This window comes from Phyllostomus hastatus, unplaced genomic scaffold (genome assembly GCF_019186645.2).
Source record: "Phyllostomus hastatus isolate PE091 unplaced genomic scaffold, TTU_PhHast_1.1 phas_contig_210, whole genome shotgun sequence".
NCBI classification, from domain to species: domain Eukaryota; kingdom Metazoa; phylum Chordata; class Mammalia; order Chiroptera; family Phyllostomidae; genus Phyllostomus; species Phyllostomus hastatus.
Genome location: NW_025333737.1, coordinates 32790958 through 32813085, shown reverse-complemented (window position 1 = coordinate 32813085; position 22128 = coordinate 32790958). Strand labels below are relative to the sequence as shown.

The 22128-nt window shown below is 56.8% G+C and overlaps 1 protein-coding gene across 4 annotated transcripts in view; it reads left to right on the top strand.

The window, feature by feature from the left end:
* ARHGAP27 (Rho GTPase activating protein 27) overlaps positions 1-15735 on the top strand; it is a 33017-nt gene extending 17282 nt beyond the window's left edge. For 3 of the 4 annotated variants that reach the window (XM_045836246.1, XM_045836247.1, XM_045836249.1), the window contains 15 exons: positions 5752-6159; positions 6348-6530; positions 6751-6831; positions 6904-6987; positions 7318-7385; positions 7662-7752; positions 8199-8303; positions 11628-11726; positions 12679-12784; positions 12910-13032; positions 13114-13212; positions 13408-13485; positions 13572-13706; positions 13861-13966; positions 14107-15735. In XM_045836246.1, the coding sequence (XP_045692202.1) occupies positions 5752-6159; positions 6348-6530; positions 6751-6831; positions 6904-6987; positions 7318-7385; positions 7662-7752; positions 8199-8303; positions 11628-11726; positions 12679-12784; positions 12910-13032; positions 13114-13212; positions 13408-13485; positions 13572-13706; positions 13861-13966; positions 14107-14284 (1944 nt within the window). In that variant the 3' untranslated portion in view covers positions 14285-15735. Of the gene's footprint in view, positions 1-602; positions 833-5751; positions 6160-6347; positions 6531-6750; positions 6832-6903; positions 6988-7317; positions 7386-7661; positions 7753-8198; positions 8304-11627; positions 11727-12678; positions 12785-12909; positions 13033-13113; positions 13213-13407; positions 13486-13571; positions 13707-13860; positions 13967-14106 lie in introns of those variants that run through there. The other variant, XM_045836248.1, reaches the window with a different exon arrangement.
* Positions 15736-22128: the final 6393 nt, after the last annotated feature.

Genomic DNA, 22128 nt, shown 5'->3' with positions numbered 1-22128 from the left:
CAGGAGGAAGCTCTCAGAGTAGGGTTTGGGCGCTGGGTCCTGTCCCCCCTTCTCTGGGTCCTTGGAGGGTGGGGGAGGGGCACGGGCACCCTGGGGGTGGGGTGTGTGTGGCGGGGCAGTGGAGGCTGAAGGCGGCGGGCCCGGGCGGTCAGGCGGGTGGATGGTGATGTGGTCAGACTCCTTCCCTTCCTTCACGTGGCTGGAGGGGTCCAGAGACCGGTTTCTTCTGATACCATGTCTGCCCAAAACCCCTTCCTCTTTGAGACGCCCAAACTTCCTCTTTCCCATCACACCCTCCCTGGGCCTCGGGGGAGGTGACGGCCACTGACTGTCCTGTCTGCCAGCTCAGGCCCCGGCACCCGGCTGTCCCCGTGCTTGTTCCCGTCTGTGCAGCCGCCCCCTTCCCAGGCCCAGGGCTCCAGCGCCACCCGCCTGTGGAGCCTGCTCAGGGGCCGTGTCTGGGGGTCTGGGATTTAGAGCGCACGGGAAATCGGAGCGCCGAGCGGGGCGGCCAGTGGTGCCCCCGGGGCACATAACAACCCCTGTGACCTGGGCAAAACCCCTGCACCCCCCAGCACCCCATCACAGGCCGCCTCGGCCCCCGGCAGCAGCACTTCCGCAGCCCTGACAGGAAATGAGCTGGAGGCTCGGCCTCCCACCATCTCGAAGCAACTTCTTGTTTCCCTGTTGCCCTGTGCCCGCCGGGGCTTGTGCCCCGTGGCTCCACCCCCAAGGCCTTCCCAGGACAGCATCCCCGCCGCTCAGAGGGAACAGGATGGTGGATATCATTGCCAAGCTGACCCGGAGGCAGAGCCGAGCCCCGCGGGGGCAGGTAGGGCACGCTGGCATTCGGGGCTGAACTTGGCCTCTGGTAGGGACAGCAGAGCGGCCTGTGGGGTCCAGGGGCCAGCAGTGGACCTCCGTCCCCTGGCCTGTCGGGAGCTGGGGAGCTGGGGTTTGGAGCAGGGAGTCTCCCGGAGTATTTGGGAACCCTCCTCCGTCCCTCTTTCCTGCTCTGAGGCCTGGCCTGCCTGAGCGGGGCCGCACAAGGCGGCCAAGAGGCAGCGAGCAGCCGGGGTGGGGAGGTCGGGGGGAGGCACCTGCCACCTGCTCGTGGGTGGGAATGGGAAACCAGAGGAGTGCTGGGGGCTGGGAAGCCGAGTGTGGTGAGAGCCGGCCGCTCTCAGCTCTGTCTTCTTGCCCGAGGCGGGAGGACAGTTCCTCTTTCCCCCTGGGTACCCCCCGTGTCTGTACCACGCCTGTGTCTGGGCCCGGGAGCCCTTGGTGCCCTAGTCAAGCCCCTCTGGATGGGCTGCACCTGGGTCTCCTTGGGGCTCCCGGAGTCAGGGGTGAGGGGCGTCAGGCCCCGCCCTGTCTCGGGCAGGCTCCCCCTTGAAGGCAGAGGGTGTGAGGCGTGGGCCCCGCCTGGCTTCCAGGAGCCAGTCCCACCCAGGCCGAGGCTCTGCCAGGAAAGAGAGGAACCTCTGTCTTAGCCATGAGGGGCTCTGGGGGGAGTTCTAGAATTTGCAGGGGCATCAGCATTGCTGCAGTCCAGTTCCCTCACAGGGGGTGGGATTCTGCTTACTCACCTCCAGTGAAGGCCCCTCGTTACCTCCTGGGGCAGCCGCAACCCAGAGAAAGTTCCTCCTCCGAGGGGAGCACTGTCCTGCCCCCATTTAACCTCTGATCTGCACTGGGGTGCCCCGCAATGTGCTTCTGCCTCTTCCCTTCCTCACAACGGGCCTGCGGCCCTGGAGGCCTGAACTCCTGCTTTCCAAACCTCCTCCGTGCCCGCTGGGAGTGTTCCTTGTGCGAGACTCCCATCAGCCCGACCAGCCTGGGGCTCCTCGTGGCCTCAGGGCCAGGGCCAGCAGCCTGGCCAGGAGCAAATGCCCGTTCCAAAGAGCCTGGCTCCTCCCTTAGCCAGTCCACGGCCCATGCACCCTTCCAGCTCCTCTCTCAGGGATGGGCAAGACCACTGACTGCCTCAGTGGGTCCAGCGGGGAGCAGTGCAGGCGGGTCTGGCCATCCACCTTCCTCTACTGCCTCCATCCTGTCGTCCCCGGGAGTCTCCTGCCCCTGTGCCCGAACCCTCATTTCCAGGAAGACCCTGCTCAGAGCTAACCCCAGTCTCTCCCGTCATGTCGGGGGTGTCTGTTGGTCCCTGGAGTCGGGCATGGAGATGATTCGTGTACTCAGGCAGCAAGTGCTCTCGGTGGAGCCGCACCAGGCCGCCCACTGTGGGTGACTGGGGTCAGTTCGGTCATTCTGAGTCTTGCTCTCAAGAACCTCCTGCCTTTTAGGGGCAGAGAAGGGAGGCAGGTGGGTGGACAGTGAACCAGTGAACTGACCACCAAGGCAGAATGCCATCAGGCCCTAGCGGGCCAGAGTCACAGCAGGTCATGTTAAGGTTGCCGGTAATGCGGGCTGTGAAAGAACTCACAAGGAGCTCTGGCTGGCGTGGCTCAGTGGATTGAGCACTGGCCTGCAAACCAACGGGTCGCTGGTTTGATTCCCAGTCAGGGCACGTGCCTGGGTTGTGGACCAGGTCCCCAGTGGGGAGTGTGCCAGAGGCAGCCACACACTGATGTTTCTCTTTCTCTCTCCCTCCTTTCCCCTCTGTCTAAAAATAAATGAATTGGCCCTGGCTGGTGTGGCATAGTGGATTGAGCCCTGGCCTGCGAACTAAAAATAAATAGATAAAAATTTTTACAAAACACTCACAAGGAGAAGAAAATGTCAAGAATAAGGTTTTATTCACTCTCCAAGAAAGGAGAGGGGCATGGCGTGGAAAGATACACCAGCCTTGAGGGGTAGGGTCTTTGAGCTTTTATTGGATTATAATTAGATTAAAAAAGGTTGGGGCGGAGGGGGGGCTGCTGTTGTGGGACCCGCAGGCTGTTGGGGAGCGGGAACACGAGGCTGCAGTTTGGTCCAACGTTATCTTCCATCTGTGGCTGTGAGTGCTGTTCTTGCTTCCAGTACTGTCCAGTCCTGGGGACAGAAGCTCAGAAGAGTAAAATGGCAGTCGTGTTTAACAAAGCCATAGGCCTGCCCAGCAAACGGTGCCACTGTCGCAAGTGGGGCTGGCTTTGTCCTTTTGGGTCAGACTTTTCTCTGGAGGGAGCAGGCCTCGCCTGGTGAGGCCCGTGAGCCGAGCTCCAGGGGAGGAGCGGCGTTCGGGTAGGCAGGGGATGAGAGCGGGCAGTTCCAGGCGGAGGGCATGGCCGGAGCAAAAGGAAAGTGCCTTTGCGTGGGAGCTGGTGTGGTTGGAATACAGGATGCCACAGGACTGCGGTGGTGGGCGGAGAGAAAGGAGAAGTGGGACGGAGGGTTGTCTCGGCCACATGAGAGCTCGTGCGGTCAGGGAGAGGAGCGAGGAGCCGCTGGACTGGTGTGCCCAGCTCTTCCTGCCCGCCACATGCCTGGGACCTGCCGTACATCCCCGTGTGAGGCTGCCACGCCTTCCTGTTCAGGGGTGTTTGGGGCTTTTTGTTAGCAGCAATCCTCATGGACATACTGTGCAGTTTACTTATCACCCTGCTTCCTCCCAGCCCCCCACCATTTGCATATACGTGCAGGTCGCTAGGGCAGGGATTCATGTCCATTTCTATTTCTTTATTTGTCTGTTTATTTATTGATTTATTTATTTAGTGTGGTTCTATTCCCAGTCAGGGCACATGCCTGGATTGCAGGCCAGGTCCCTAAAAGGGGGCACTTGAGAGGCAACCACACATCAATGTTTCTCTCTCTCTCTCTCTCTCTCTCTCTCGTCACCTCTCTAAAAAATATTTATTTAATTTTTAGAGAAAGAAATGTCACTTTGTTGTTCCCCCTTTCCACGCATTCATTGGTCGTTTCATGTATGGGCCCTGACTGGGGATCGAACCTGTAACCTTGGCATATCGAGATGACGCTCTAACAGACTAAGCTAGCCAGCCGGGGCCTCGTGTCCATCTCTTCGCTGCTGCATTCCCAAGCCAGTGCCTGGGGCAGAGCAGGCGAATCTCTGCTGGACAAATGCGTGTGTTTGCAGGCGCCTGTCTGAGGCTCAGGGAGAGCCCCCCTTGAGCAGGACAGGCCTCCCCTCTTGAGGCGTGCACAGCTAAGTGAAGGTGTCACGGCAACAGAGAAACTTCTGTGGCTTAAAAAAAAAAGTTTATTGTACAAAACGTTGAGGCTGCAGAAAAACTTAAAACAAAACAAAACAAAACAAAAAAAGCGCAATGCCTATCATTACCCTGCCCATAAACGACCTGGATTAGTCAGCATTTTGGAGGGTTTCTAAAAACACAATATTGGAATTAGGCTGAGTTTACCATCTTGAAATCTTCTATTCCCTTGTAGCATTTTATAAATTAAAAAAAAACAGTATTAATCATGCGCTATTCTGCTGCCTAAGTTTTGATAGTGTAGCTCTCTGTCCCTCTGGGGGACCGAGGGCGCAAGGCTGTGGTTGGCACACGGGAGAAATCTCCGGAAAGGTCTCAAACCTGACCCTTGAGCTGAGTCTTAAGGAAGGAAGGACTAGGAAAGTCAGCCAGGTGAGGAAGGGGTGGAGACGGGCCTGGGCAGGCTGTGATAGAGCTGAGGCCTGTAGGAAACAAAGCAGAGAGCCTGGGGGCGGGGCTACTGGAGCTTAAAGTTCAAGTGCAGGGGCAAGGAGTGGCAGGAAATAAAGTGCAAGATAGGCAGGTGATGGGTGGCTTCTGGTGCCCTGTAAAAGGCTCCTTAGACTTTGCCCTGCCATCTGCAGGGGCCCCGGAGGGTGTTAAGCATAACCAGGCTTGTATTCCGTGTGATTGAATCCTCCAATCCACCTCACTGTCCTTTCTGGGGGCAGCTGGAGGCAGGGAGGGTGGTGGGGAGTTGGAAAAAGAAGGGTTCACCTCTCTTTGCCCCTCCTTCCTCCCTTCTGTCTGGCTCTGCTCTCTTTCCCTTGCCTGGAACTCATTCAGAGGCCTGAAAACGTCACATCCGGTGAGTTCTAGCCCCAAATCCAGAGGCCGCACTGAGTCCGGTCCCAGAGATTTCCCAGCCAGGAAGAAAGGGGAGGGGTTGCAGAGCTCCGCAGTGGGCGCTGGGCCCACGTGAAAGGGGACGGGGAAAAAAAGTTAAGGTGACTGCAGCCGCATTGGGAAATGTGTAAAAAACAACAGCGAAGAAAGCAGAACATAAAAATGTACGAAAATATGGGACACTACAGATAAAGGGGGTGTGAAACCCATGAACCTGTGGATAAAAATATATAAAAAAAGGTTTAAACTAATATAAATAGTCGAATGATTGGATCAAAGAATGCGGGTAGTTTTTAAATTGTTTCGTGAATCAATAAAATTAAAACTTGAGGTGGAGAAGCAGGAAAGAAAGAGTTGTGCCCTGGAACTCAAACCGGTGCAGGAAGCTGTGCTCGAAGGCGGCGCCTCTCTGCCCCCCGCCCGGCCCGGGATCCCAGGACCCGCCCCTGCGTGTGCGCAGCTGGGAGAATTCCTTCATCGATACTTTACTGATACATAATCCATGGCATTGTCCCACGCATCTGGGGCATTTCACACGTTACAAAGCACTTTTCAAGACCAGTTCCTCATTCTCTCTCCACTACGATTTCCGCAAGGGCAGGCAGATATCTTGCAGCAGGGGACCTGAGGCAGGAAAATGTGTGATTTGCTGAAGGTCGCCCCGGGGGCAAGGGGCCTGGTCCGGACTGCGTGACCCTGGAGCTGACCCGGCGTCTCCTTCCGTCCCGCACAGGTGGATGAAGCCCCAGAGCCCGTGTACGCGAACGTAGAGAGGCAGCGTCCGCCCACCCCACCCGGCGCCCCCGCGGCCCCCCGCCCCGGCCCGGTGTGGGAGACGCACACGGACGCGGACACCGGGCGGCCCTACTACTACAACCCGGACACGGGCGTGACGACCTGGGAATCGCCGTTCGAGGCCGCCGAAGGCGCCGCCAGCCCGGCCACCTCCCCATCCTCGCTGGGCAGCCGCGAGAGCCTCGAGGCCGAGTGGGGCCAGTACTGGGATGAGGAGAGCCGCAGGGTGTTCTTCTACAACCCGCTGACGGGCGACACGGTGTGGGAGGACGAGCCCGAAGACGAGGACCAGGACGAGCTGAAGATGCAGCCAGGCCTGAGCCCCGGCAGCCCCAAGGACCAGAGGGTGAGGGGCGGGACCTGACCTGGGTGGGCGGGGCTCGTCCTTAAGGCCTCTGACCCCGCCTCCTCCCCACAGCCCGGGGAACGTGGGGTGGAGGGGCGGGGCCACGTCTGGAGGGGCGGGGCCTGGCCAGTGGTGGGTGGGGCTGGAGCTGAGGGCCTGCCTCTCTGAGGGTCTTCTCCTCCCTCCAGCCTCCCACCCCGGAGACGGACTACCCTGAGTTACTGACCAGTTACCCCGAGGAGGACTATTCTCCTCCCGGCTCCTTAAGTGAGCCCGGGCCCGCCTCTCCCTTGCCCACGCCCCCTGGCTGGTCTTGCCACGTGAACTCGGAAGGGAAGACGGTCTACACCAACCACTTCACCCAAGAGCAGGTAGGGGCAACAGACGAGTGGGCTCACAGAGCCTCCGGGACATACCTCCAGCCCTTGCTTCCTCACTCGTAGCTCCCCTTAACACCACATGGCAGCTCCTGAGTCACCTACATCGGTCCTTCCAGACTCCTTGGGTCTATGCTGGGCTCTGGTTAGGGGGAACCTTTTCCTCCCCTTCCACGGGGCCAGCTGGCAGCCCTGACCCTCCCTCTCCCCAAAGTGGGTGAAGCTGGAGGACCAACATGGGAAACCCTACTTCTACAACCCGACCGACGCCTCCGTTCAGTGGGACCTGCCCCAGGTAACCGCCTGGAGAAGGGGGAGTCCTAGGGGGAGAGGAGAGGGTTCTATCTGACAGTGTCTTTCTCCCCAGGTCCCAGTGCCCGCCCCTCGAAGCATCCTCAAATCTAGCCAGGACAGTGAGACCCCAGCCCAGGCCAGCCCTCCTGAGGAGAAAGTAAGGGAAGGGGCATGGAGGCCCGGTAGGACCCCACCGAAGAAATAGGGGGGTTCTGGAGGCGCCGCGGTCTGGAACTGGGCCAGGCGTGTCTCCCCCATGGGCCCCAGCGCCAGCCTGGGCTGAATGAACCCGGACCCGGGCCGTCCCAGGCCCAGAGTCGGGCCAGGCTGGGAGCTGGGAGGAAATCCCTCCGCCACGGGCAGGGAAGAGGGCTCAGGGGAGACCCGGGCCCAGCCCGTGGTGCACAGCTGGCTGAGGGGGGGACCAGCATCTGCCCCCCAGGGCTCACCCCCTCAGCCGCCTCCTCTTTCCGCTCCTCTCTCTAAGATCAAGACCCTGGACAAGGCGGGCGTGCTGCACCGCACCAAGACGGTGGACAAGGGAAAGCGGGTCCGGTGAGAGTCCGTCCATACCCCACAGCAGGGCAGGGTGGGCCTTGGTGAAGACCTTCGCTGAGTACTGCGCCTGTGCCAGGCGCCATTAATCCTCATAGCAACGGTACAAGGGGCCCTGTGTGGGCACTGAGGCTGGAGAGACCAAAGGAATCCGCCTCTGAGAGTTGGGTGTCCCAAGCTGTGTTCTTCAGCTCTGCATCCTGCGCCTGGGGACAGGAAGGGGGCCTCAGCGGCCCAGGGCCCAATCCAAGCCCTGCCCCCCCCGCCCCCACCCAGGAAGAAGCACTGGAGCACCTCCTGGACCGTGCTGGAAGGCGGCGTCCTGACATTCTTCAAGGACTCCAAGTCCTCAACCGCAGTCGGCCTGGTGAGGCCCGGGCCCCCAAGGCAGGGATCACCCCATCTGCTCCTGACTCCCCCAAGTCTGAGACAGCGGAGCCTGACTGTCCAGGAAGCTGGGCCTTTGGCAGGGGGGGACAACAGCAGATTCACCGCCCACCTGGAGGGTGGACGGCTCCAGCCTGGCGGGCAGGCAGCTGGGGACTGGGTGCCCTGCTCGCAGGAATGGGGGCTGCGTACCTTTGTCCTTTCCTCTCCCCGGGGGGCAGGCAGCGAAGGACCAGCCACCCCGCAGGCTCTGTGGTTAGGAAGTCCCAGGATCTCCGGGTCACGGGAATCCCTGGGTCCACGTCCCCTAGAGCTGTGTCCCCATTCCGTCGGTGGAGCCAAGGGAGCCTGGTGGGCTGGAGCCAGGGTGCTGAGGCGGCTCTGTCTGAGCTGAGGACCCCCTCGCCCTTCCTTTCCCTCCCGCAGAGGCAGCCTTCTAAGGTCTCTACCCCCGAGTACACGGTGGACCTGAAGGGGGCCTCTCTCTCCTGGGCCCCCAAAGACAAATCCAGCAAGAAGAATGTGCTGGAGGTGAGTCGTGGGGGTGGGGAGACAGGGAGGGGGCTTGCTGAGGGCTTAGGACTCAAACGAGGCAAGCCCCAAGCAGGGGCACCTGGGGAGAGCGGGGCTGGAATCCTCAGGCTCAAAGCCAAAGGCGCCCCCACCTTAGGGATCTGTCACAGCAGCTCTGGCACCGAGGGCTCTGCAGTTTCCTCTCCAGGAGCTGAGCTCACCCTTGGCTTCGGAAGGTGATGAGAAACAGGGGTGCCTGGGGGACGAAACTCCGTCGTGGCCAGTAGGGAGCCCTCAGCTCAGCTGGCCTGGCCTGGGATGGACGGGGGCGGGGGGGTGGGCTCCAGTGCCCCGGCTGCTCACTCTGACCGGCTGGGGAGCATGCGCTGGCTGGTTAGAGCTCAGCTCCTTGCTGGACCGTGTTCCCTGAGTAAGCCAGGGCGGTGGACACATTTCTGTGTCTCTGCCAGCAAGCAGAGAGGGTCCAGGTGGGGTCCAGGCAAGGACCCTCACAGTGTCACACACTTCATTGTTCTTGTGTCCTTGTGTCCTTATCCTTGTCTTGTTTTTATACTCCCTTCACTTTCACTTCCATCCCCAAAAGTTTTGAGACAGCTCACAACAAGAACATATGGTGAGCTGGTGAAACCCGCTGAAAAGGCAGGGCCAGGCAGAACCATTGGAGGAAGGGGTCAACGTGGAGAGGGATTAGGGGGCAGATGAAGCACAGGTGCTAAGGTTGTTGCTGTTGAAAAAACTTAGCTCCAGGTTTCCTGGTAGCCAAAGCAAAAAGAGAATGGCGGTTAGTTACGCGACTCTTATTACTCATTGGGGGTGGGGGTGGAGGGAACCCGCCCAGCTTTTGAGGGAAATCGAAGCTTGTTTTCTAACCCTTAGCTCTTGAAAAAAAAATTTTAGTGTGCAGCTCCATTCTAGTTTAGTGCGGGACTCTTGGGTCCGCTTCAGGTAGCACGATGAAAGCCGAGATCACGGCCTTCCTTCTCGGCCGAGAAGGTAACTCTGCAAGGAGCTCGAGGGCGTAGCTTTCGATGACTCACAGAGCTCTGTTGGGTGTGGGGTGTCCACGGGGCAGGGCTGGAGAACTGGTTTCCTCCCCCCGGCTGCTCCGATCAGCAGGTCCGGGGGCTTCCGCGGGCTCAGCAGGGCAGAGCGCTGCGGTGAACCAGCAGTGTCCGCCGCAGGCGCCGGCTGAAGGAAGGACGTCCCTTGTGCCAGGCCCATTCCTTCTCTGACCCAGGGAGACACCCTCCCAGCAGGGCTCTGTAGATGTCACCTCTCCGGCAGGGGTTTTGATGCCATTTCCAGAGTACACGCTTCTGAGTCGTCCTCTCTGGCAAGGACGGGAAGCAGATGGCACTCTCGGAAGCTGCTCAAGCTGAGGGGAAGGCTGGCCGTCTTGAGTGGAAGTCGGGGAGCCCCCCTGCTTCCTGGCGGGCGGGTGGCTGTCCTTCCTCTGCTCAGGGGCAGCCTGCAGGCAGCTCTGGGACGTTTCTCAACAGACAGCCCCCCGCCCTTCCCTAGTACGGCCAGGTCTCCAGGGCAGCTCCGCTCCGTCACCCCAGGGCCACAGAAAACTCAAATAACAGCCTTCCAAAGGCAGCTCAGCTTGCCTGTCCATTCAACAGGACGAAGGTTCTGTGGAATGCGTTGCTATGTCACTACATAGCTCTGTCTCCTGTATGAAACTCTCCAACGTGAGCTGATTGTTTTGAGACAGCTGCCCCAAACACTGGCTGCGTTAGAAGTGTTGTGAGACCATTCTCCGGGGCGACAGGCCGGGTTCCGTCCGCGTGGACAGTGGGGCTCTGCTAGCCACCCGCTGAGGGTTCTCTAGTCCGTGTGGGCGTGGGGATGGGGCGGAGCGTGCAGGTCTTCTTTCCTTTATTATTTTTTAATTTATTTTTTAAGATTTTTAAAAGATTTTATTTACTTATTTTTAGAGATGGAAGGGAGGGAGAGAGAGAGAGAGAGAGAGAGAGAGAAACATCAATGTATAGTTGCTGGGGGCCGTGGCCTGCAACCCAGGCATGTGCCCTGACTGGGAATCGAACCTGCGACACTTTGGTTCACAGCCCGAGCTCAATCCACTGAGCTATGCCAGCCAGGGTATTTTTTAATTTTAAAAATTATTTAAATAGCACAAAGTCTACGTTTTCAAGGTGGGCAGCCAGAACACAGCCCTCTGTGATGTGGGAAGCCGCGCCCTGTGGTCTGAGGCGGTGTCTGCTGACGCTGGCTCTCGGTGGACCCCAAGGGCAGCGTTGCCGTGAGCTGCCGAAACCAAACCTTCACGTTAGCCTCGCACGCTGGGTCCTCAGAGCCGCAGGCTGATGAGAGACCTAGTCCGGCTGCTGGCCGCCTCACCCTGTTCTTCGGAGATTTGTTAGGGGACAAGGCCACTCAACGGCGGACCGCCTGGCTGTCGATCCCTGCTCACTGCTCCGCAGGACAAGACAGCGGCTTTGGGAATCTAGACTTCGGGCTCCGTGAGGGGGACTGTGGCCTGTGCTCGGGGTGGAGCAGCCAGCAGACCCGCGGGGAGGGCCGCGCTCCCCCCAGCTCCCGGGCCCCTCCCAACCACGGGCGCCTTTGCTGGGAGTGAGCAGGAGTAAGTGGGTTGCCACCCCCGAGCCTGCTGGTCAGAAAGAGCTTTGAGTAGTCAGAACATTTTCCCCTCAAGCATGTTGTTGTTGTTGTTGTTGTTGTTATTTTGTTTTTTTTTTTTAAGATTTTATTTTATTTTTAGAGAAGGGGGAAGGAAGGAAGAAAGAGAGGGAGAGAAACATCCATGTGTGGTTGCCTCATGTGCGCCCCCCACCAGGGACCTGGCCTGCAACCCAGGCGTGTGCCCTGACTGGGAATCGAACCAGCGACCCTTTGGTTTGCAGGCCCGCACTCAATCCACTGAGCCACACCAGCCAGGCTTCTTTTTATTTTTATTTTTTTCTTTTTATTGAATTTATTGGCGTGACACACTGGTTAACAAAATTATACAAGTTTCAGGTACACGATTCCACGACACATCATCTGTACACTGTGTTGTGTGTTCATCACCCCAAGTCCAGCCTCCTTCCACCACCGTGTATCCCCCCATACCCCCTCCACCTCCCCCTCCCTCCCCTGGCAATTACTCTTCTCGATGAAGCGGCTGTAAAAGGATGTGTCACCCAGGGTGGAGAGTGGGACGCTGTCACCTACTGCCTTTAATGAGCTGGAATACCTTGGCCTGGGGTGAGGCCCTTACTGCGTTAGCTCTGAGTTCCTGGGGACAGGAACAGACCCGGGGAACCCGAGGTGACTGAGTGACTTGTGTCTCTCCAGCTGCGGAGCCGGGACGGCTCAGAGTACCTGATCCAGCACAACTCGGAGGCCATCATCAGCACCTGGCACAAGGCCATTGCCCAGGGCATCCAGGAACTGGTGAGCGGAGCCTGGGGCCTCCAGGGCTGGTGGGGAGGGGGTGGCTGGCCATCACGCAGGGCAGCTGTGCCCACAGCGGGTGGGGTCCTCTACGCAGGCTCTGGGAGCTCCATGGCACCAGTGGGTAATGCCCCTCCCTGCAGATGCAGCGCCCCCCACCCCCCCGCCCCTTATGGCCGGATGGCAGGAGGGCTGCTGAGGAAACAGCCTTTCTTAAGTATGTGAACCAGCCCCCGGGGTTGGCCTACTCTCCAGGTGGGGCTGGCGGCACGTCCTGGAGGAATACCCCATTTCAAGGGAGGCGGGAGGAAAAGGAAACACCTGAGAAATAGCTTCAGGCGGGAATGACAGGCTGAAACCGGAAGATGACATGTTAAAGGGTTGAGTGGGCGAGTCTACCACTTCCCATTGCATAAGGAGAGATGGGACAGGCCACGCTGGCAGCTGTGCACCTGGAAACCACCCCGGGGGCTTCCCAGCCCCGCCTGCCCTGGGACCCACACTGGGCGCAACCTGTGGCCCTAGTAGTAGTAGTAGCAGCAGTAGTAGGGGCAGGAGTCCAGATGGGGGAGTCGTTGGCTCAGGCCCCCGCTGGAACTGCAAGCTCAGGACTGGGAGCCACGGACTGAGCATTGCTCGCCCAGTGGAGTGCGTGCGTGCAGAGTTTGCTTGGAAAATGCGGGAAACGGGGGCAGGGCCTGGGAGATGGGAAGGGCAGAACAGAGTCAGACTGTGCCTCAGCACCTGAAGAGCTCCGCACAGCCAAGGAACGTGAATGCTCTGCGGTTCCCTGGTGGAGGCGAGGGGAGTTAACCCTCGTCAAGGGAAGAGTGAACCCTGCGGGGTGGGGGGGTCACCAGGCCCACTGCGAGGGCACTTGGGCCCCTCACCCCACCTCAGAAAGACCTGGGCTGGCCCCCCAGGCTCTGCCTCTAAAGCCATGCGATTCTAGTCCGCAGACCTGCCCCCGGAGGAGGAAAGCGAGAACAGCGGCTTGGACTTCGGGTCCAGGGAGCGCCTGGGAAGCTGGCGGGAGGATGAGGCGCGGTCGGGAGCAGGTGTGCGCGGGGATGGAGGGGTGGGAGGGCAGAGGGCACCTTGGGGGGGGGGTGACGACATGGAGGGGACCTACTGGGCCACCGGGGAGCCCCCAACTGACTCACCCCTGCATTCCCTGTGGCAGCTGGGCCCGCCCTGAGCCCTGGGGGCCAAGACAGCGACCTGAGCAAGGTCCGGTACAAGCTCCGCAAGTTCCTGCTCAGGCGGCCTACCCTGCAGTCGCTGCGGGACAAGGGCTACATCAAAGGTACCGGAGGGGCCGGGAGAGAGCGGGGCGGCGCCGGCGGGCCTGGGGAGGGCGGCGGGGGCTGACGAGCCTCTCCCCCAGACCAGGTGTTCGGCTGCGCGCTGGCCACGCTGTGTGAGCGCGAGCGGAGCCCGGTGCCGCGCTTCGTGCAGCAGTGCATCCGCACGGTCGAGGCCCGCGGTACGTAGGCACGTAGGCGGCGTGCTGGGCGGGCACTCGGGGCGCCTGACGGCCTCCTTCCAGGGCCCCATGATGGAGACCCCGGGGTGGGGGGCAGGGGGGAGAGGAAAAGACCGGGGGCTCCCGGGTGGGAATCGTAGCACGGACTTTGGCCCCATCCCACCAAAGCCGGGCTCAGCGCCTCCCTTTCCTCAGGGCTGGACATCGACGGGCTGTACCGCATCAGCGGGAACCTGGCGACTATCCAGAAGCTGCGTTACAGGGTGGACCACGGTGAGGACCGTCCCCAGCCCCTGCTCCAGGCCCTGAAGGCGTGAAGGGGTGTTGACTTCCTCTTCCTCCCTCCCCCCTTGCCGCAGACGAGCGTCTGGACCTGGACGACGGACGCTGGGAGGACGTCCACGTTATCACCGGCGCCCTGAAGCTCTTCTTTCGAGAGCTGCCCGAGCCCCTCTTCCCCTTCTCGCACTTCCCCCAGTTCATCGCGGCCATCAGTGAGTGCCGGGGAAGGCAGGCTGGGTGGCTGGGTGGCTGAGTGGGTGGGCGGGCAGGAGTGCGGCGGCCTGCCTCGGGCAGGGCCCACACGCACCCTGGGAGTCGGCCCCATCCGTGCCCCTCGCCGAGCCCACTCTCCCCTTCCCCACCCAGAGCTGCAGGACCAGGCCAAGCGCAGCCGCTGTGTGCGTGACCTGGTGCGCTCGCTGCCCGCCCCCAACCACGACACGCTGCGACTCCTCTTCCAGCATCTGTGCCGGTGAGCGCGCAGGCGCGCGGCGGGAATGGGGAGGCAGGCACTGGCGGGAACCCCTCCCCCCCCACCCCCCCACTATCAGGCTCCCGCAGCTCTGAGCCCTGACTCCGCTCCACCCCCCACCCCCCCCACCCCCGCTGCAGGGTGATCGAGCACGGAGAACAGAACCGCATGTCGGTGCAGAGCGTGGCCATAGTCTTCGGGCCCACGTTGCTGCGGCCGGAGACGGAGGAAACCAGCATGCCCATGACCATGGTGTTCCAGAACCAGGTGGTGGAACTCATCCTGCAGCAGTGCTCAGAGATCTTCCCACCGCACTGACCCCGCGGCGGGCCCTGCGGGCCTGGGACTGGGCGTAGCCACGTCAGCCCTGCCACGCGGCTGGACATTTCTGAGACCTTCAACCTCCCGTCGGTCCACAGGCCGCTGGGGATTCTGCACCCCTCGGCTCTGAGGGTAGGGCGACCCTTGGGTGGGAAGTTCACAAAATGTGATCCCCCCCCCCCACACCGCCCCCCTTACCGCTCCTGTGTTGGGGTTAGTTGGGTTCTGGTCTTTATTACAGCGCCACCTACTGTGCGTGTGCGGGAATGCGGGGGTGATGGCTGGTCTCTGGGATGGCCCAAGCCCCACGCTGGGAAGAGGCATTTGGGTGAGGGGCTTCCTGGCTTCTTCGGGCTTGAGGCCTTAACAGGGACCCTGTGGGCTGGCACTGTGCCCAGCAGACCTCCCGCGCGGGCGCCGAACCTGCTTCCCGCGGGCCCCACGCATGAGCTCCTGCCCAGCCCTCCCCCTGGCCGCCTGTGGACCCTTTTCATTTGCTTTCCTGTTTGGGGCTCTGGGAAGCCGCCCTCCTTGACCCACTTGCGTTCCGTGCAAGGGCTCTTCCCATTCACTAAATGTGGGCCCGGCACCGACCACCTGACACGCACCATTTCCACACAAAAGCCCGTTTTGCAGATGAGGAAACTGAGGCTTGCGGAGGCAGAGTGACGAACTTGTTCAGGGTCCGGCAGGCGATCTGACTCCCATCTCAAGCGCCTCTGACAGCAGAGCACAGTCTGGTGTTAGGGTAAAACCGATCCTATCGGCTCCCCCTCCCCCCAACCACAGCATGGGCCTATGGGTAAAGCAAAAGAAACGGAGCTGGGTGGGTTCTCCCTGAGCCTGGGGAGGTACCCGAAGGCGAAGAGGAAACCTACCCAGCTGTTTTTCCTTGGTGGGGGGGGATTGCACCAGCTGAAGCCCCGGTCCCTCTCAGTACCTGCTGTCAAGTAGGCCCACCTGGTGCTTACCTTGTGATGTGAGCTGGGAGGGGCCTGCAGGGTGGGGGGAAGGAGCACAACCTCCGTAAAGGAAGCGTGGACCCCGGGGTCAGCAGCCCGCCTTCCCTCATACACAAACCTCCTCCGTTTACGGGCCTCAGCCCCCCTGCCCGCCCACCCTGTTCACTTCTTCAACCAGCAATAATACTTCCTATTTATTGACACTTGCGCCACGCCAAGCGTCTTACTTGGATGATCCCGTTTGTCTCTCACGGCCAATATTTATTACCTGCTCTTCTGCGCCAGGCACCGTGCTCTGGGGCCCGGGGACTGCACGGTGCCTCCCCGGTGGGGTGCAGGGCCCGGCGGGTGAGGCTGGCCCAAGTCCACCCCGAATGCCAGTGGGGCTTGGGCAAAGTTACAAGTGGAGGCCACGTATGTCGAAAAATACTGTAAAGTTATAAATCAAGATAACAACTGTTCAATAAAATATGTTCCATTCTCCTACTTTGACGAATATACTTTCTTTAAAAAAAAAAAAGATTATTTTTAGAGAAAGGGGAAGGGAAGGAGAGAGGGAGAGAAATGGAAATGGATGGTTGCTTCTCGAGCGCCCCCTACTGGGCGCCTGGCCAGCATCCCAGGCATGTGCCCTGACTGGGAATTGAATCAGTGACCCTTTGGTTCGCAGGCTGGCACTCAATCCACTGAGCCACACCAGCCAGGGCGACAACTATTCTTTTATACTGACCTGGAAGGCCAGGTTCTAATGTAAACTTCAAGTCTTCCAAGTTCCGAGCCTGAACGCGGCGGCATGAGAAGAGCTGGCCCTGCTCTCAGCCTGCCCCCTGTGTCTTCCCCCCCGCAGACCCGTCCTGCACCTATGTGGACACTGCTGCCCACGAGTACAAACTGCCACACTCCCTGCAACCTCCTTCCCCTGGGCCACTCCACGCGGTCCCCCCTCCAGGGGATGGGCCTGGGGCCGTTTGGGCAGGGGATTCTGGGACACCACGTATCAGGAGTATGGTCTAAAGGAAAGGGCCTGGACTCTAAGAGAGCCCCTGCCGTTTCCTCCTCCTGTGGGGAGAGGCACAGAGAAGTCCAGTAGGGGGACCCATGACAGGGCAGGGACCCCCTCAATCCAGGCCTAAGGCTGAGAACTGGACATATACTAAACACTAAACTACTTGATTACATTCAGAGCAGAGCTAGGAAAAAGCACTGCTGAAGCTGTGTCCCTGGGCTATGACTGTCCCCCAGGGATCTGAGATGCCTCTGCAGAAGCTACATTGAGCCGAGCACTGAAGAATGAAGGAATTAGGGGAAGAGTGTATAGTCAGAGGGAACAGAATGCGCAAAGGCTCAGAGGCAGGAAGATCTGTGGGGAGAGCAAACTCTAAGACCCTTGTGATTAGGACCCAGAAATCCAGTGCTCGTGGGTGTGAGGTGATGCAGGGAAGGCCAGACGGGGGCAGCGTGTGCAGGGCCTCGTGTGCCACAATAAATGGGGTGCTGTGGCACCCACGGGTCGTCAGGACAGCAGGCAGGATGATCCCTGGGCAGGGATGTCTTGGGAAGTGTCCGCTCAGTGTTAGGACATGCGCACTTACCTCCGAGACCTCTTACAGTGATAAAAGGAGACGTGTGCAGTATACGTGGCCCAGAGCCTGGGGCAGGGATGTTCGTAAAGTCTCTCCAGTCTTCGTTCCTCAGGCCCGGAGAGTGCTGGGTCCTGGGTCCTGGGGTGAGACAGCCCCTGTGGTGAAACAGGTGGGAGCCAGATGCCAACGTGTCCTGGAGGACCCCCCAGGGTGCAGCCAGAATACCTGGTGGGCAGAGCAGCACACTGGCCTGGGACTGTTTCCCAGAGGTCCAGACCAGCCTGTCTTCAAGACTTTCACCTGAGCCTGGGTAATGCTAAAGGTGGGGCTCTTAGTCCGTTTTGGCACCAGCACATCAGAGATGGATGAGTGCCCCCCTCAGGCCAGTGCAGGACAATACCCACTGGGACCACCGAGGGAGGAGGCCCTGCCAGGAGGAATTGGGGCTGTGATATCCAGGCCCCTGTCCCAGCCCGCCCCCAGGGGAGTCTCCTGTGGGGAGCCGCAGAAGAGGGTTTGGGTTATGAGAGAAGCTGGCAGGTTTCTGTTCACGGACTTGACCCTCTGCAGCCCCCGGGATGCGACTGAGTACAGGTGAGCAGGTGGATGATATGGCCAGGTGTGTTATTTTTTTTTTAATTTTCACAAAATTTTTAAAGATTTTATTTATTTATTTTTAGGGAGGGAAAGGAGGGAGGGGGAGAGAGAGAGGGAGAGAGAGAGAGAGAGAGAGAGAGAAAGAGAGAGGGAGAGAAACATCAATGTGCAGTTGCTGGGGGTTATGGCCTGCAACCCAGGAATGTACCCTGGCTGGGAATCGAACCTGGGACACTTTGGTTCCCAGCCCGCGCTCAATCCACTGAGCTACACCAGCCAGGGCTTAATTTTCACAATATTTTTTAAGAGGGGTGGGGGAAGGAAGGGGGAAAGAGAAGGAGAGAAACATTGATTGGGTTGCCTCTCACAGGCCCCCAACTGGGGACCTGGCCACAGGCCAGGCATGTGCCCTGACTGGGAATCAAGCCAGAGACTCTCAGTTTGCAGGCCGGCACTCAATCCACTGAGTCACACCAGCCACGGCCTTTCCATCAACTTTTTATTGTGAAAGAGTTATTGACTCATAAGAAGTCACATAGCAGGTGACATGATACTATATCTGCAGAACCCTAAAGATTCCACCAAAAAACTACTAGAACTGATCAATGAATTCAGTAAAGCAGCAGGATACCAAATAAATATCCAGCAGTCAGTTGCATTTTTGGACACCAATAATGAACTATCAGAAAGGGAAACTAAGAGGCCTGACCGGTGTGGCTCAGTGGGCTGGGTGTCATCCAGCAAAGCAAAAGGTCACCAGATGTATTCCCGGTCAGGGCACGTGCCTGTGTTTCGGGCCAGGGCCCCAGCTGAGGATGTCAGAGAGGCAGCCGATCGATGTTTCTCTCGCACATCAATATTTCTCTTCCTCTCTTTCTCCTCCCTTCCCCTTTCTATGAAATAAATAGTCTTTTTTTTTAAGATTTTATTTATTCATTTTTAGAGAGGGAAAGGAGGGAGAAAGAGAGAGAGAGAGAGAGACATCAATGTGCGGTTGCTGGGGGCCATGGCCTGCAACCCAGGCATGTGCCCTGACTGGGAATTGAACCTGTGACACTTTGGTTCGCAGCCTGCGCTCAATCCACTGAGCTATGCCAGCCAGATCAAAATAAATAGTCTTAAAAAAGGGCGGGGGGGGGGAATAAGAAAACAATCCCATTTACAATTGCATCTAAAATGAAATACCTAGGAATAAATTTAACCAAGAATGTAAAAGGTCTGTACTCAAATAATTATAAGACACTGAAGAAAATAAAGGAAAAGCAAATAAGTGGAAGTATATGCCATGTTCATGCACAGGAAGAATTAACATCATTAAAATGTTCATACTACCCAAAGCAATCTATAGATTCAATGCAATTACTATCAATATATTATTGGTGTATTTCACAGAACTAAAACAAATATTCCAAAAATGCATATGGAACCACAAAAGACCCTGAATAACCCCAGAAATCTTTAGAAAGAAAAACAAAGTTGGATGAATCATATTACCTGGTATCAAACTATGCTACAAGGTCATAGTAATCAAAACAGCATGATTCTGGCCTAAAAACAGACATACAGGTCAAAGGAGCAGAACAGAGAGCCCAGAACTAACCCCACGCCTTTATGATCAATTAATTCTTGACAAAGAGGCAAGAGCATTAAATGGGGTAAAGAGAGTCTATTCAATAAATGGTGTTGGGAAAATTGAACAGATATATGCAAAAAAAAACAGAAAAGAAAAGAAAAAGAAGCCAGACCACCTTCTTATACCACACACAAGAATAAACTCAAAATGACCCTGGCTGGCGTAGCTCAGTGGATTGAGCTCGGGCTGCTGAACCAAAGCATCACAGGTTCGATTCCCAGTCAGGGCACATGCCTGGGTTGCAGGCCATGACCCCCAGCAACCGCACATTGATGTTTCTCTCTCTCTCTCTTTCTCCCTCCCTTCCCTCTCTGAAAATAAATAAATAAAATTATTTAAAATAAAAAAACTCAGACAGAAGTCAATCAATTATTATTAAAAAAAGAATAAACTCAAAATGGGTGAAAGACTTGAATGTAAAACTCTAAATTATAAAAATCCTAGAAGAAAACATAGGGAGTAAAATCTCAGACATTTCTCATAGAATATTCTGATATAGCTCCTGGGGCAAGGGAAATAAAAGAAAAATTAAACAAATAGGACTACATTAAACAAAATGTTTGCACAGCAAAGGAAATCACCAACAAAATGAAAAGACAACCCACTGAACAGGAGAACATTTTCACTAATGACACATCTGATAAAAGGTTAATATCCACAATTCATAAAGAACTTATACAACTCAATACCAAAACAACAAACAATCCAATTAAAAATTGAGCAAAGGACGTGAATAGACACTTCTCCAAAGAGGACATACACATGGGCAATAGACATATGAAAAAATGCCCAACATCACTAATCATCAGAGAGATGCAAATTAAAACCACAATGAGATATCACCTCGCACCTGTCAGAATGGCCATCATCAATAAATCAGCAAACAAGTGCGGGTGAGGATGTGGAAAAGGGAACCCAGGTGCACTGTCAGTGGGAATGCAGACTGGTGCAGCCGCTGTGGAAAACGGTATGGAGTTTCCTCAAAAAATTAAAAATGGAACTGCTTTATAACCCAGCAATTCCACTTCTGGGTACATATCCAAAGAAACCCAAAACACTGATTCCAAAGACGATGTACACCCCTATGTTCATAGCAGCGCTATTTACAATAGCCGAGATTTGGAAGCATCCCAGGTGCCCATCAGTAGATGAGTGGATAAAACACCTGTGGCACATTTACACCATGGAATACTACTCAGCTGTAAAATGAAGAAAATCGTACCCTTTGCTACAGCATGGAGGACCTGGAGAATATTATGCTAAGTGAAGTAAGCCCATCAGACCCTATGACTTCGCCTATATGTGGAATCTAATGAACAAAATAAATTAGCAAACAAAATAGAAACAGACTCACAGACGCAGAGAACAGATTGACAGCTGTCGGGGGGGTGGGGGGTGGTTAGGTGAAAGGGATTAAGAAAGGGATTAAGGTGAAGGGATTAAGAAAAAAAACCCTCATAGACACAGACGACCACGTGGTGGTTACCAGAGGGGAAGGAGGCTGGGGGAATGAATAAAGGGAAATCACTGGTGATGGGAGGAGACTTGATCTGGGGTGGTGAACACACAATACACTATACAGATGATGCATTATAGAATTGTACACCTGAGACCTATATAATTTTATTAACCAGTTTCACCCCAAAATTAATAAAAACTTTTAAAAAAGAAGTTGCATAAATAGTACCGAGAGGCCCGTGTGCCCATCACCGAGCCTCCCTGGTGGTGGCAGTTTACAAAACTGTAGTGCATTATGAAAACCAGGGAAGTAATGGCGCCATACATTGAACTAGACTTCAGACCTTCCTGGTTTCGCCATTTTTGGCATGCACTCATTCTTTGCCTGTCTTTGCCTTTGAGTCCATGGCATTTTGTCGCACGCATAGATTTATATACCTACCACCACAGTTACAATAGAGAATGGACGCTGGCTGGTGTGGCTCAGTGGGTTGAGTGCCAGCCTATGAACCAAAGGGTCACAAATTTGATTCCCAGTCAGGGCACATGCCTGGCTTGCAGGCCAGGTCCCCAGTAGGGGGCGTGCAAGAGGCAACCACATATTGATGTTTCCCTCTCTTCTTTTTTTCCCCTCTCTCTAAAAATAAATACATAAAATATTTTTTTGAAAAAGAGAGAATTGCCCTGGCTGGCGTAGCTCAGTGGATTGAGCTCGGGCTGTGAACCAAAGCGTCGCAGGTTCGATTCCCAGTCAGGGCACATACCTGGGGTTGCAGGCCACAGCCCCCAGCAACTGCACATTGATGTTTCCCTCTCTCTCTCTTTCTCCCTCCCTTCCTTCTCTAAAAATAAATAAATAAAATCTAAAAGAGAGAGAGAGAGAATTGTTCCACCTCCTTAAAAGAAACCCCTTACACTGCCTCTTTCTAGTCACATTCTCTTTCCCCTTTCCTCATGCCTGACAACCTTGCCTTAGCTCCATCTCTCTAATCGTGACATTTGAAGAATGTCCTAAAAATGGAATCATAAAATATGTACCTTTTGAGATTGGCTTTCTGCACTCAGCAGAAGGCCCTTAAGTTCCATTCAAGCCGATGTGGGTATCATAGTTCCTTACTTGCTTTTAAAGAGATTCTCCCAGATGTGAGTGGAGGAGGGAGGGCGGGAGGGAGACCCATTAGGAATCCAAGTAAATATCCCAAGCCAGGCCTCGGTCCTGGCTGGCCTCTGCACTACCTCCCTACCCCTGTAGAGTGACCCCAGAGATGTTCAAGCCCTACTACGGGTTGGCCACGGGACGGAGCGATTGGATTGTTGACGCAGAACTGCCAGTAGAGGGCGCCAGAGGTCTTTTGTCCCAGGGAGTATTCTCAAACTACTGGGAGGGTTCCAGGGAGTTTTGGGCCCGCGGTGCGGGTGAACCAAGAGAATTCTGGAGTCTTGTCCCTCCTCCGGGGCCCAGCCCCAGAGGTCGCAGGGCAGCCCTGAGCTCCACGGCTGAGGGCTGAGGCTGACGACGGGTAGTGGGGAGGAGGCAAGCTGAGGCCTGGACCGGGAGGAGGTGGGCAGGCATGGTGCAGGGGAGAGCCCGCCAGCCAGCCCTCCCCC